The 14760-nt window shown below is 28.3% G+C and overlaps 4 protein-coding genes across 4 annotated transcripts; 2 read left to right on the forward strand and 2 right to left on the reverse strand.

Annotated features, from left to right (window-relative positions):
• Positions 1 to 180: 180 nt before the first annotated feature.
• On the forward strand, positions 181 to 3166 carry LOC132947490 (protein lin-52 homolog). Its single transcript, XM_061017796.1, has 2 exons — positions 181 to 322; positions 2549 to 3166. The coding sequence occupies exon 2, from the start codon at positions 2602 to 2604 to the stop codon at positions 2947 to 2949; it is 348 nt and encodes a 115-aa protein (XP_060873779.1). The 5' UTR covers positions 181 to 322; positions 2549 to 2601; the 3' UTR covers positions 2950 to 3166.
• Positions 182 to 1509, forward strand: LOC132947488 (gamma-secretase subunit Aph-1). Its single transcript, XM_061017793.1, has 2 exons — positions 182 to 322; positions 517 to 1509. Exon 2 carries the CDS (start codon positions 597 to 599, stop codon positions 1332 to 1334), a length of 738 nt encoding a protein of 245 aa, XP_060873776.1. The 5' UTR covers positions 182 to 322; positions 517 to 596; the 3' UTR covers positions 1335 to 1509.
• LOC132947487 (calpain-7-like) lies at positions 1661 to 12859 on the reverse strand. Its single transcript, XM_061017792.1, has 13 exons — positions 12506 to 12859; positions 11253 to 11416; positions 11000 to 11126; positions 5901 to 6060; positions 5539 to 5698; positions 5036 to 5168; positions 4766 to 4956; positions 4427 to 4654; positions 4110 to 4354; positions 3819 to 4027; positions 3539 to 3750; positions 3244 to 3476; positions 1661 to 2122 (listed from the first exon to the last, which is right to left on the reverse strand). Exons 1-13 carry the CDS (start codon positions 12714 to 12716, stop codon positions 1978 to 1980), a joined length of 2418 nt encoding a protein of 805 aa, XP_060873775.1. The 5' UTR covers positions 12717 to 12859; the 3' UTR covers positions 1661 to 1977.
• Positions 12773 to 13402, reverse strand: LOC132947518 (adrenodoxin-like protein 1, mitochondrial). The gene is made up of 2 exons (XM_061017825.1): positions 13119 to 13402; positions 12773 to 13037 (listed from the first exon to the last, which is right to left on the reverse strand). The coding sequence occupies exons 1-2, from the start codon at positions 13400 to 13402 to the stop codon at positions 12773 to 12775; spliced, it is 549 nt and encodes a 182-aa protein (XP_060873808.1).
• Positions 13403 to 14760: the final 1358 nt, after the last annotated feature.

Below are 14760 nucleotides of genomic sequence, written 5' to 3' on the forward strand. Positions count from 1 at the left end.
TAGTATTTATTTAAAACAATAAAACATAGTACATACAATAAACGAACATTATACCTATATCATTAATGTATTCACTATACGAATAATTACGAGATGCTCTGGTCAGGCGTCGGGTTCAACTGTCGTCAATCGTAAATTGGATCGTCAGACGTCGATTGCATCGTTGCAGCAGCTAATACAACTTACAATAACATAATTTCTCACCCACTCAAAACAAACCGATATCATTGGAACCGCGGTCCGCTCTCCGTCGTCCATCATTGTTTTTTTTTCTACTTGTTCAGTAAACTTTGATGTAAGCCGCACGATCAAAATTAAACCGGTAAGCCAGACTTTATACACAATTCGTATATTTTATGCATAATAATAATATAAAACGCTCAGTGTATGGTACCTACGTCCTGTATGTTAATACTCCGTGGTGCGAAACGACGATTTTTCTACCAACAATCAATTAGCTATAAACAAAAATACTGACTACTAGAGATATTAATCATTGTTCGGTTTTTGTCAAAGAATGTGCGTGTGTACTGTTCAGTGTTGACGTTTTTCGATAATTTACTCGCTGCGGAACGTTGCTGTGACGCCAATTCGCAATGACGTTACTGGAGTTTACTGGTTGTGCGCTGACAGCTTTCGGCCCGGCGTTGTCAATGTTCATTGTGACCATCATGAATGATCCTGTACGTGTCATCATATTGATAGCCAGCTCGTTTTTCTGGCTGCTCAGTCTACTATTCTCGTCGATAGTGTGGTTCGTCTTCCCCAGCAAGCAGCAGGTCTGGTTCGGAGTGATCGTATCTGTATTGGTACAAGAACTCTTCCGTTACTTTTTATATCTGCTGTTACGCAAAGCAGAACGTGGACTCAAACGGTTTGTGGTACACTCGTTAGTGTCCAATAACAAGCACATGTTGTCATATGTTTCCGGTCTGGGATTTGGCGTCATGAGCGGTCTATTTGCTTTGATCAACATACTTGCTGAAGTTGGTGGACCAGGAACAATGGGACTCCGTGGTGGATACAGCGCATTTTGTATTGTATCTTCAATTTTCACTGCATTCATCATACTTCTACACATATTTTGGGAAATACTTTTTTTCCATGGATTGAACACAGACAATAAAAACTTTATTTTGTATGTCGTTATTTCGCACTTAGTTGTATCAGAAATAACATTGCTCAATCAATATTCTTTTAATACACTTGCATTGTGTATAGTATTTGTAATAACATTGGGTTCAGGATATTACGCTTTCAAGACTGCAGGTGGACATTTGCCTATCATTGACAGATTTAAAAATCAAAATACTACAACAGCGGCTGAGAATTAAAAAAAAATGTATTACTTTTTATAACAATATTTTTTTTATAATTTTTTTCTATATCTATATTATATGTACCTAACTATTGATTTTTGATTATACCTACATCATGAAAATTAAGTTCTTATAATATTCTTCTGAACTTTTAATTAATAAACTATTAATAATTTTATTTATAACAAAACTAGTCTTGTTTGTTTTTTTTATACACATTTACCCTGTCCAATTTTTGTAGGTAGTTAATTTTATTTTAGTACTCAGTTAATTTGTTTACTCAAAAAATGTATTTATTTGTATAACAGTATGTATATATAATAATATATATGTTACAGTTAATTCACTGATATTCATTAGGTACAAAATTACATTAATATTTTAGTTAAAAAAATAATAATCTTAAATAAATTAGGCAGCATTAGGTTAAATAATGGTTAATAATTGTTAATTAAGAACAATATTCTTTCTTTTATACATGAATGATATGTATTACATTATGTAATGTATGGTAATTTAATTATGTTACAAATGCATACAAAACGTTTTCTTAACACAAATAATATAAAATTATTTATCTCTTATAGAGAACTTAAAAAATATCAGTAATAAATATTACACAAGTTTACATTAGTTAACAACAAATTTTTAGATTAATCTATCGAATTTGATTAATACTAACTGAGCAAGATGCATTTACAGTTAATATAAATGGCCCTTCTTTACCAGGCAGGTATGTTGAAGGAATTATTTCATATGTTCCAGGCTGAATATCAGCTAATTCTAGAATCACATATCCGGATCTGAAATCAAAAAGGATTATAAATTAAGAGATAATTTAATACTAAATAGCACATAATATTATTTAGAGGATACAGAAATACGAGAATAAAAATTGCGATTTAATGTTATGTTGATTTTTAATTTTTATAAATCGATTTCACACATAGATTTTATTGTTATTTAATAAAAATTTCTTAATATCATTCTCAATGAAAACTGTTAAAACGTAAATCCCGAGCACTTATAATATTAGGTATACATAATTGATAGTTATAAAAATTAATTTTTTATAATTTAAATCTTATTGAAATAAGTCACTTACTACTGTTTGGTTTTTCTATTTAATTAATACATTGGTTATTTGTTATTTTGTATTTAAGTACTAATACAAATTAAAATTATATAAATTGCTTATAATTATTTGTTTTATTATATGTCAAATGAAGCCGAATGTCCAGATCAATGTGTGTATTACATCATCTGCCCAGCTGAGAAGACTATGCCAGAACTTGATCAACAAAAACAACAGTGTTTAGTGGCAATGGAAACGCTTGATCGGTCGTCGCCAGAACTTTGGCCTGAACCAATGCCTGGCATGTCCGGTTTTGCACAACATATACGCGCATCTAGTGCGACTGATAAACAACCATCATGGAAGCAACCACCAGATGCCCATGATATGCTACTTGTACAACGTTATAGTCAGATGCCATTGCCTCCACTATTAGATGAATTAAAGTCTCTATACGACTTTGCCTATAATTTAGGCTTAGAGGAATCTAAAGAAATGACACGTGGCAAATATTTAAATATATTCACACGTAACACTAATAAATCCAGTGAATAATATTGTAATAATTTGTACAATCTAAAAAAAGTATATTTTTAATTTATCTAATCATCTCAATAATTTTTTAACTTAAGCAATGTGATTTAACTGAATAAATAAAATTTGATATAATTTAAAGTTTTAGTGTGTATTAGTAATAGATAATATACATTTAAAAAAACCATTAATATTTTTTCAGTTTAAATTTTAAATAATAAAAAAAATAAAAAAATAATGTTCATTTCATTTTTGATATTAGTGCACAATAAAGGCATACTAATGTCTAACATAATATACTTAGTATATAGTAACCTGTAGCTTCCAGAAGATTTGCTTTTAAACTTGGCTGTAGCGTTTGTATTATTTAAGCCAACACATGATATTTCAACTCCAACTTGATACTGTTTTGGTGCCTTTAGTTCAATTTGTAATGCTTCAGTGTCAGATAATCCATCTACTGTTAATTTGAACTTGGGATTATCATTATAAGTACTATGGTTTAGACATCCACCAGCTCTTATTCCTTTCCATTCACCATTGACAGTCTATATTTAAATTTGTAATAATATTCGTTATTCAATGTTTGATTCTAATAGAAAAAAATTACCGTTTTGAATTTGGGATCATACGAGTTACCAAGCTCCTTCATTGTAAAGGGGCATGTAGCATATGCCCGTAGTGTATAATTAATTGTATTCATTTTTTCATATTGAGACACGACTAATGTATATTTGGATGGTGTCTTATCATTAATAACAATCTTGCAAAGGTAATGAGGGCTATTTATGCGAGTTCCAGATATATATGGTTCAGGATCGTCTAGAAGAAATAAAATAAAAACGTACCAAAATATTGTTATTTCATTATTTATTTGGTTAACTATATACTTGGGTAATGAACACGTTTTCCATTATTTTTGTACACCAAAACACTTATATATTCACGATTTTCTTTGAAATCTTGTAACTCAGTTATGTGTCTGGTTAATAGTATCCAAACAGCACCACTGTTAATATTACCAACATCAAGAAAAAATTGTGGATTTTCAGTTATGTTGTATAAATCAGAAATAGGACCTGTTCCAGTATTCCAAGTCCTAAAAATATTAGTAATAAATAAAAATTGTGTCAATTTAGTTTAAATATAGGTATTTTTAGTTCCAAAAAATTAATATGTACTTGTGTATGCATGATGTGTATGGAAATATTGCTGGATTCCAGTTCATACAAAATACATCGAAATGATGAATTACTGATGTGTAATCTATCCAAAAGATTCCGTTATCGAATGTAGCCGCACTCATTGGATCATAGTCGAGCATTTTTTTTAACTGAGATGTCCAACTCTTTTCATCTAACTCTGAGTAACGTCCTTTCCACCGTACGTGAGCCCAAGGATTTTTCAATTTCAACAGTTTTAAATCCTGAAATAATTTTAAACAATATTTGTATGATTGCAGTATTAAATCAATTAACTTGTAATTTATATAGTTTACATTAACTTTTTGCACAGCCAAAACGGCATATGCATGTGAAGAAACAAGACCAGTTCTTCTCTCTTCTTCTTCTGACATTGGCGATGTAGCGACAGTAATTAATACATCACCTTTACACAATCTTGTGTAGAGAGTCTCAAACAAACCATCAGCATTAAATGTTTTTTCATCTAAACGAATGGCACAGCGTTCAGGTATCCAGCCAGTTAATGCATGAAGATCAATATTCTAAAATCAACATACAACAAAAAGTTAATAACAAAAATAGATAATCATTGGTTTTCAGTTTTAGTAAGTTAAAAACATTTCAGCAATGATTTAGTATTTTAGTGAACTTACACTACTCGATCCCGGAAAATCATAACCTCCCATTACTTTGAGGTATGCTTTTTCTATAAGAGAAACCCAAAATTCATTTTTATTTGATGAATGCGAGCACAATAATGAGTTATACTGGCCGACTGGCAATAAATCATCTATTATTACCTTACGCTGTATACCATTCAGGTGCAATTTGATCATATATTTTCCTAATAAAGTAAAAACCACGTAAGTATCATGTAGTTCAAAATTTTGTAACAAAAATAATGCCATTACATAATACATTACCAAATGGATTGTAAACGGGTTGTCCATTGTGTTTTTGAGGGTAGATAATCGACGTAATCAATCTTTGTTTGAATGTTTTCTCAAACACAGCACACACAGCTAATGATGCTACAAATGAACAGTCCGTCACGATCTACAGCAAAAATAATTAAATCTTTCTGTAAAATAAAAATATATATAATTTTTTTTTTTTTTATAATTCGTAGAGAATAAAACTTTTATATAGTTAATCATATATGTAAAATACTGAGATAAAACAACTAAATATAAAATTGTTTAAATAGATCTTTTGATCATATTTATAGTTCTATTAGTTTTTTATTTCTATTAATATAAATCATTTTAAATATGTTTATACCAAGATGACAGTAAAATGAAAACTGTCTTGTAAATTATTGATGGTTGCGATTTTGTTTTAATTCATTAATGCTAACATAGTAACACCTATTTAAATACAATACTTCAGTTTATTTTAATATCATGCAATAAGTTTTTTTTATTACTGTTTGCTTTATGCTGTAAAAATCTATGGAGTCTCCAACAACCATTTTTGGATCGGAACATAATTGATCTGGTCTTATCCATTGAACAATTTTTTTTTTTTGTTCCGATGATAATGTCAGCAAACCATCACTGTCGGTGAATGGAATTGTTAACTGAAACCTTTTAAAACAAATATATTGATGTTTTGAATTATTAAATTTTTATTTTTGAGTAGAAATTAAATAGGTAAAAAAAACATGGAATAGTGATAATTTGAATTGATTATTTATTAATTTTCAGAAAATAGTATAAATACAAATATTACTTTTAAAAAAAGTTTTGAAGTGCTTGTGTATGAATATTATAGATTTATTGAATTTACCTCTCTAAAAGATCAACATCCATGAAAGGAACATACTCTTTATTATTAATTTTTGATGTAAACAATAATACTCGTTTTTCTGGTTCTGTATAAAGATCACCTTTAGATGTTTCTAATACTTTAGGGGTTTGATTTTGAACAATTTTCTTATGAATTACCGCTGAAAATTAATATACAAATGTATTTATTTGATATGTTATATTCACATTAAAAGTTCAGCAAATAATTTAATAATAAAATTAAGATATATTCGTAATATTTTATTTTGGTTCTATGCTAAATAAAAATTTAGATTTAGATTTTATTATTAAATAGTTCATAAAACAACATGCATTAGTATAGTAGTATAATACACTTAAAAATTAAATATGTCCTGATTGTTCTTTAAACACTAATAATTTTGTTTTCATGATGTGTTTAGTGAAAAAAAATCCAGACTGTAAAATCATAGTTTTTGATTAACAAAATATTATAAAATGTTAAAGGTTTGCTATCCGCAAATCAAAATATTAAAATTTAAATCCCACCCTATCACAACACATAATCAATCCAACTTAAGTAAAATATAATTTAATGATGTATTATTATTAAACGTGCAGAGAAAATTTTATAAAGATTAAAGTAGTAAATTACATGACACAGTGATACAGATTTAACCTCTTGTTTTTTGAAATAGAATATTATATAATGGTAAAAAGAAAATGTAGGACAAAATAAATACGCCTTATGCTTGTAAAGATTGGTATACGACTGCTTTTATACAACGTAATAACTCTTTACGATTTATATTTGACATGATATATATAAAATTTGTATAAAATATAATTAATATAATTTTCACTAAATATTATCTTATTTTCTTGAATTTTATTATTTTATAACATACTATATATTTTCGTAATTTATAATCTATGCATAGGAAATAGGAATGTAAAATACTAAATTAAAATAAAAAGTGGTAATAATACATTTTTATTTAAACGTAAAGCAAATAATAAAAGTATATTATATATTTTATAATAATGGTAGTAAAAAATAATAATTTGTGTTTGTACTCAGATTATTACAATATTAAAAAAAGGTGAAAAAATGAATATGACAAGTCACAAAATTATGACCATTATTGTTACTAGTATTATAATACTATACCGAGAGTATGCATTTTATAGAGCAGATTACCATTATAAAAGGGAAACCAATTCTGAAATCACCAATGCTGATGTTGTTGGCCAGTTTAGATTTCTGAGATTTCGAAATACCCTCTCACTGAATATTCAATCTTATAAAATGTAATGAGTTCAAAAAATTAAACCCGAGACTAAACTTTCTAAAAATGTACAAACTTTAAAATGTAACTTGTGTCTAGATTTTTAATATATTATAATATGAACACTAAAATCTGAATGTTACATTAACGGAAACAATATATGCATGATATTAATGTTAATATTATATTTAAATAGGTTATAGTTTTTATTTAAGAGACAAAATATTTTTAGTCAATTGAAGAAAATTAATAGAATTTAATTTTGTACTAGTCCTTGTTTTTATTCTTAATATTTTTGTATGGTTGTTCATAAACCCAACAAGTTTAGACAGTTAATTTCTGAAAATTAAAACTTTTATTTTTTACATAAATATTTAAATCATAAGACATTTTAAATATATTTGGCATTTAACAAAATATAAAATGGATTTAGTATTTACTAAAACAAATATGTTTGGTCTTAAATGTTACATTCATAAAATTGAACAATAATAAAATATTTCTTAAGTTATATTTTATTTTCAAAATACAATACACATTTAAAATTTTAATCAATAAATAAAACTAACTGATAAATTTTAAATAGTTATAAATTATAATCTGATACAATAAATTGAAAAAATATCAAACAATGTTCAAGGTAGCACAGTAGTAAATGTTCTTTAAGAGCATGGATAGTAGGAATGTTTAAAGAAAATGAAAATTGAAAAATTTTAAAATATTTTAATAAATTTTTAAAGAAATGTTTAAGCGGTTATTGTATAATCACAAAATTGAAAATACACTTATGAACTTTGGTATAAGATGGTATCAATAGTTACATAAATAAAATAAATATACTAAAACCACTAATTTATCAGCCTTAAGAACTTATACTTAATGTTAACATGAGCTTTTTTTTAAAACTATTTCTTTTTAAATGTCATAGAAAATGTAATTTGTTATAAAATATAAGCCACTTAATTCACAATTTCATTATAGTGAAAAAAAAAATTTTTAACACTAAAATACAGTTTCTTAATAAAAAATAGTATGTATTTTTAATTAAAACTCAGCAAGTAGTCTGCAGTTCTAAATTTAAGAATGTATAGATTAAATTAGTACTCTTAATTACTACACAAAAAAAAAAAATATAACTTTAACTCAATAGGTAACCTATTTCATTTTTGAACACCCATGATAACTTATTAGAATATAGAAAATTATACAAATATTAAATAATACAATTTAATTATTTTAATGTGTATGGTGTTATTTAATATTTTTATAGAATATGACAATGTTTCATAACTTAAAATATAATGGACAGAAAAGGTACTATGTCAAGTGTTCGAAAGTCATGTGTTAGAAAGTCAAGAGTTATAAATTTAAGTCTCATAAGAGTCATGTGTTATAAAACGGATTTCTCATAAAAATCATGTGTTATAATATAATATTATTAGAGTACCTACATACATACATGTTCCTTATCGTTTAATCGTTTTAGCTAAATATTATCTTTATTTGTTATCGGGGCGGCGTGGTGATGCACAATTATATCGTGCAAGAGGCAGTTAAGAATATAGTTTGTCATTAGTAACTCAGTCTACAAAAAGTTATTTTTTAAAGTTTTTGTATAATTTAATGAAAATGGAATTAAGTTTGACCTTCACTCCGTTCATTCATGAGAAGCGTGATACATTGGATATTAATGACTATTTATATATATGCAATAGACAATATCAACGAAAAATTGACAATAATCTTGTATTTTATTGGATTTGTCGATGCGGAGCACGGATACAAACTATCATAAAAAATAATATTCATATAATTGATCCAAAAGGTAAGCCTTTTTCAACTAATGATCATTCTCATTCTCATCAACAATTATTCCTTTTTTTTAAATTGTTTAACATTAACATTTTAATTCACACATAATATATAGTTAATTCAATTTTTTATATCTACTGTAATTTTTATAATAGGTACATAACTTTTATGACGTATGATTTTTATGAGAAATATATTTTATAACATTTGATTTTTATGACACTTAATATTATAATATCTGACCTTATAACACATGACTTTCTAACACTAGACCTAGATTCGACAGAAAATACTATATTTTAATATTATTCAAATTTTTAAATTAATCCTTTAAATGCATGTATGTACACATAAAACAAATTATAATATACCAACAATTCACATGTTGACTGCCATGTGACCGCCGGCGGTCATCTGTATTTCTCAGATTGTATAGACTGCCAGCGCCACAGTTGATCATTACTACCACACCACATGACCGCCAGCAAACGTAAATTAATATTGTTTTAAATTATAAACTTTTCTATGGCACTACAATAATGTACTAAAAAGTGTAAAAAATATTATTTTTATTTTTTTAAATATTTTTTCTAATATAATAGTATGTCCAAACTAGGAATGGCATGGGAAAATATGTTTGGCATATCGATAATACATATTGTGAAAATGCTGACGGTCACATGGAAGTCAAAGTGTTGAATTTAAAAATGTTGTGGTGAGAATTAACATTCAATTTTAAGTAATAATACTATGAGGTAAGTTTAAAATAAATGAGATCAACGTATAGTAATTACTATTTAGTTTCAAAATTAAACATGTACAGTCTTTACATTTGTATTATTGTACCCAAACAAAAAATTGTGATGATAATATGGTTTGAATAGCTATCACAATTAACAAACTATAATTGCCAAAAAAAAACTCAAGAACACAAGTATTACATTCAAAATGTTCATTAACTTGTAAATATATTATGCAAGTAGCAATCTAAATGTTAATTTGTGTTTTTTTTTTTTTAATGAATGAAGTTCAAAATAAAATATAAATAAAATTAAGTAATAACTTATAGTATCACATCAAATTAATGAACATTAAAAAAATAAGTCATTTTGTATACCATGGAATGTATGTATACACATTTCCTCATTTTAATACTGGTAACTAAAATTTAATTCAAATAAAGCTTTAATTTTGAACATTTATAAAAATGAATTATTATCACAATGGCAGTAAAAAAATATAACTATTAATAACAATTAAATAAAAAATAAATTGTCTATTTATAATTTTACTCTTTACATTTTGAATATAAAATAATATATAGATATCCACAGGCCCCCCACATCAAATCTTGTGTCCTTGTACTTAATATGTTTGTGGGCCCTATACAAAACTCCCAATAAAATACAACCCATTACAAACGATATGGGTGTCCCATATACAATTTCTAGGTAATCAATCGTTAAGAACAGTCTGTAAATTTGTTACCGGTGCCTGTAATTTATTCATTCTATAAAGTTAATGATTGTGTATAACTATGCTAGTATTGCATACAGAAATATTAAATTATTGATAACCACGATTACCAAATAAATTAAACCACAAATAACATTGATTACATCCATGATATTTCATCGATCTGTAAGTTACCCAACAAAAATCGGTTAGTTTACATCGGAAGACCAGCAACACACAGTTTTATTTACAGAACTGTTAGTGATTAACGGCGCAATAACGGTTCGGTAAAGCGCTAAAGGAAGTTTATGCAAACACTTCAAATATAAATTTATATCACAAAATAAGTATTTCTATCTATATTTAAAATTTATTTCAATGGGCCCATAAAATTCCAGACCCCCTGTACTCCAGGTCTAACAGCTCTCCCCTTGTAGGGGCCCTGGATATCCATATTGTATGGAAGAGTGGATAATTCTTTCAAACAGAAATAAATATTTTGTTAATAAATTACATGCAATAATGTAAAAGAAACTAATAAAATTACTTCACTCTCATAAGATACCTGTATTATTGGAGCTATTACACAAATTTGATTCCTTTGATTGTTTTAGTTTTTCTGCTCGATCTAAAGCTCTTTCAATTAAGGTTGTTAAATTTTTTATCATTTCTTCATCTGATATTTCTTTTTTCTAAAATAAACAATACATTTTTTCATATTAGATGCAAGGATTCATACAAATATGATATTTAATAACTAATTTAATAACATAACAAAAATGTGTAAACATTTTATTAAGTAAATCATTTTTAATTACCACTTTTAATGATAATTCAATTGCTTTCGTATACGTATCAATAGCCAAATCCTCTTTTCCTGACTCATCAATATCCAAAGCTTGCTTGAGTAAATATTTGCATTGTTTTAGCCTTACTTTATCCTGGTTTATACTTTCCATATTGTTGGCAGCTTCATTTTGAACTATAAAATTCAAAATAAGCATCATAAACTATGAATATTGAATAATTGATTATAAATTAATAATATTAATATAAATGGTCGTCTAATGCCAAAATAAAATGAATTGTTAATTGTTCATAATCTAGTTATCACCTTTAAATTCAAGAGTTAATTATTTGTTAGGTTATGAATTTTTTTTTAACAATATCTACCTATTTTTAATCACATAATTAGTTGATACAAAATAATGAAGTTTACTATTTACAATTACCTACTGGGCTACAACGGGCGCTTATATTATATATTTTATTAAGTCAAGTTATTAAAAATGGTGAAAGTAACTAATTATGAACCATAAACATCTTGTTCAAGTACTAATTTAAAATGTGTGTTAAGTGAAATAATTAATAATAATAACATTTTTAAACAAAACCATATTTTAATCTTTTAACTATAAACTATTAAACTGAGATTTTCTAATCAGATTGTATAAGTTTAAAAGGATGAAGAATTTGTTTGTCTCCCCAAATTCCACTAACAAAACAGGAAAACAATAGATAGGAAGAATAATAAGACAAGTAAACAATTTTCTATGTTCCTTTAAATTACTATATTACTAATATTTAGTCACAATTTAAATTAAAACAACTATTTATTTTATCAAGAAGAGCCATGTCCTAAAGACTTCATGTAGTATGATGACTGGATATATTTCATTTCAAACCAAAAATACTGAAATTTAATAAATAAAAATAATTAGATTAAACTTGAAATATCTCTAAAATGTATACTTGATACTAAATAATAAATGTATTCTGTCAAATATGCTCCTAATTTTCTTAAATTTGCTTATAGCAATGTGAAAATCAATTTCAAGATTAAAATGGTACACGGTGGGTCATCAGCATAGATGGAAATTAGTAGTAAGTCTTCCCAAATAATTTAATAGCATTCCCAAAATTGAAATAATTTTGTAATACCTATTATTATTGCCCAAATATAAGTGATACAAAAAATGTCATCCACAAAATCATGCATACAAAGTATGGTAAATAGGTAAAAATATTTCTTTTACATTTTTCTATGGAGTACTCAACAAAAAAAAATTACTTTGATATTCCAAGGCTTCAGCTCTGTTAACATAATCATGTGATTTTTGACACCATTCATTGGCCAGAGGATCATCTTTTCGTATCTTCCATGCAAGTTCTAAGAGTGTTGCAGCCTCTTTATAATAATATACTGCAGCTTGCATTTGACCTTTGCAGTCATTATATACCGCTTTATTGGATACTACAATGGCTTCTTCGGCATAGTCCATTTTACTTGAATTACTATATTATAATACGCCTAACAGTTTTACTAATTTAAATTATACTAATGAGGCTTAGGTTTATGGCCGTCAACATAAAAGTTCCTGGTTGCTGCAGGCAACACAAGTTCGATGCCGTCTAAACACTTGGTCAGAACAATTTGACAACCAAGGCGCGAGTTTTCCTTTAGAAATGGCGCTAGATCTAGTAAATCATCCTCTTTCTCTTCTGATTCAGGAAGCTTGGATAGATAATCGTCGGCGACATAACAATGACAGGTTGTGCACGCTAATGACGCTTCACAAGCACCTTCCATTTCGACTCCATGCCTAAAAAAATCGAAAGTTATATTACTCTCACAGCAATGATCGTCAACGCCGACACGACATTTTTAATTTAATATTGCTTACCTGTGGGCCAGATACAGAACGTTGTCACCGACTTTTCCCCTGACTTCCGTGCGCTTACCGTCCCTGTCTACAAACGCCACTTGAACCACGTCAGCTTCGTTTTTCGGATCCTGCCATTCGTATTCGCCGTGCCACAGACTCGGGGTGGTGGACACGAACCTCTTCCGCACGGATGGGACTCCGGACCTAGTCAAACAGACACGACTCGACGGAAGGGTGAGGTGACGGCGTCGATTGCAGAACACACCACGCACTAGTTTTGCCACAGTGACGGGCAAAAACATGCTATATCGTATACTACGCGAATGGACTTCTTATTCTCGCGACGGTAATAACAGCACATGCTAGACAGACAAAGTTCGACGCCGGGTGGTAAGTCGAAACCGAAAGTGTAAAGTGCAGACAGTGCACTAGTGCAGTTTATTTTGATAACGTTGCGGCTGCGCATCGGCGATACGAAACGTGAACCGCGAACGGCTGCAAATACTCGTAGACTCGTAACCGTCTAACCGTGATGACGTCACATGCGGGTATGCAGGATAGTGGATACACAGATATTATAATTTAGATAATATATTGAATATTCTGTAGCTGAATATCATGATGAATAATGATAATGATAATTATAACAAAAAAATAATAATGACAAACTATAAAAAAATTTGCATAATTCCCCTGGTAGTTTGTACATTGTACGTAGGTGGTTAATCTATTTACCGGCATGAGTCATCGAGTTGTACACTCGAATACTCGATAATAAGTTGTAGATTAGACCTAGAAGAAAGTGTGTATCTACTTGAGAGAGTCCTAGACTCGAGTTATGAGTACTGAGTAGTGATTATTCTCCGTCTAAACTCTAGGTTAAATTTATAATGTATAATTTGAATTTGGTCCGAAACGCTTTCGAAGAATCCAGAGGATGATTGTTAGCAGCTAAGGAGCTATCGTCAATGTGTTTATAGTTTATACTGTGGCTATGGTACTTTTCACACAGACAGACGGTAAATGGGCAATAAGACGCAGATGAAAATTAGTGGTGCCATAGAACATCATGCTACATTGCTACCACAAAAATCGGTGACTCTATTATACCTACGATGAGAATATGAGATATTGGATTGTTTGTGGATGGGTGAAGGCATTCCATTCCATGAAGACATGCACTATGAAGTGATGGAGGAAATCTCGATATTGTTTTCGCCTTATTCAAAATCAACTAAGAATAAAGATTAAAGGCAATGCTGTATTTTAGATTTTGAGCGGAGCGATGAATGTATTGATTTTACAAAGATGTGTCATTTTTAATTTTTTATTTTTGTGTGTCTGTGTACACGATAAGTTGTCGAAATAATGCTTCGATTTTCAATTTCAGTATCTTGTTTGATGGGAAAGTGAATCTAGTTGGTGCATTGGAGAGGTCAAAATCCCATATTCCCCATTAGTGTTTAAAAACGCCGAGAAAAATAGAAAAAAATTAAGGAAAACCGGGAATTTATTACGCTTAATCGGTTTTCGACAAAATCGATTTTGGTTTTTGGTGTAAACAAATTACCTTAGATAAATAAAATTTGCATTGGTTGTTTATATTAGCATTTTCTATAGGTATATCATACGATTTATAACTTTAACAGCTTTATTAGGA

Source organism: Metopolophium dirhodum, chromosome 6 (genome assembly GCF_019925205.1).
Source record: "Metopolophium dirhodum isolate CAU chromosome 6, ASM1992520v1, whole genome shotgun sequence".
NCBI classification, from domain to species: Eukaryota; Metazoa; Arthropoda; class Insecta; order Hemiptera; family Aphididae; genus Metopolophium; species Metopolophium dirhodum.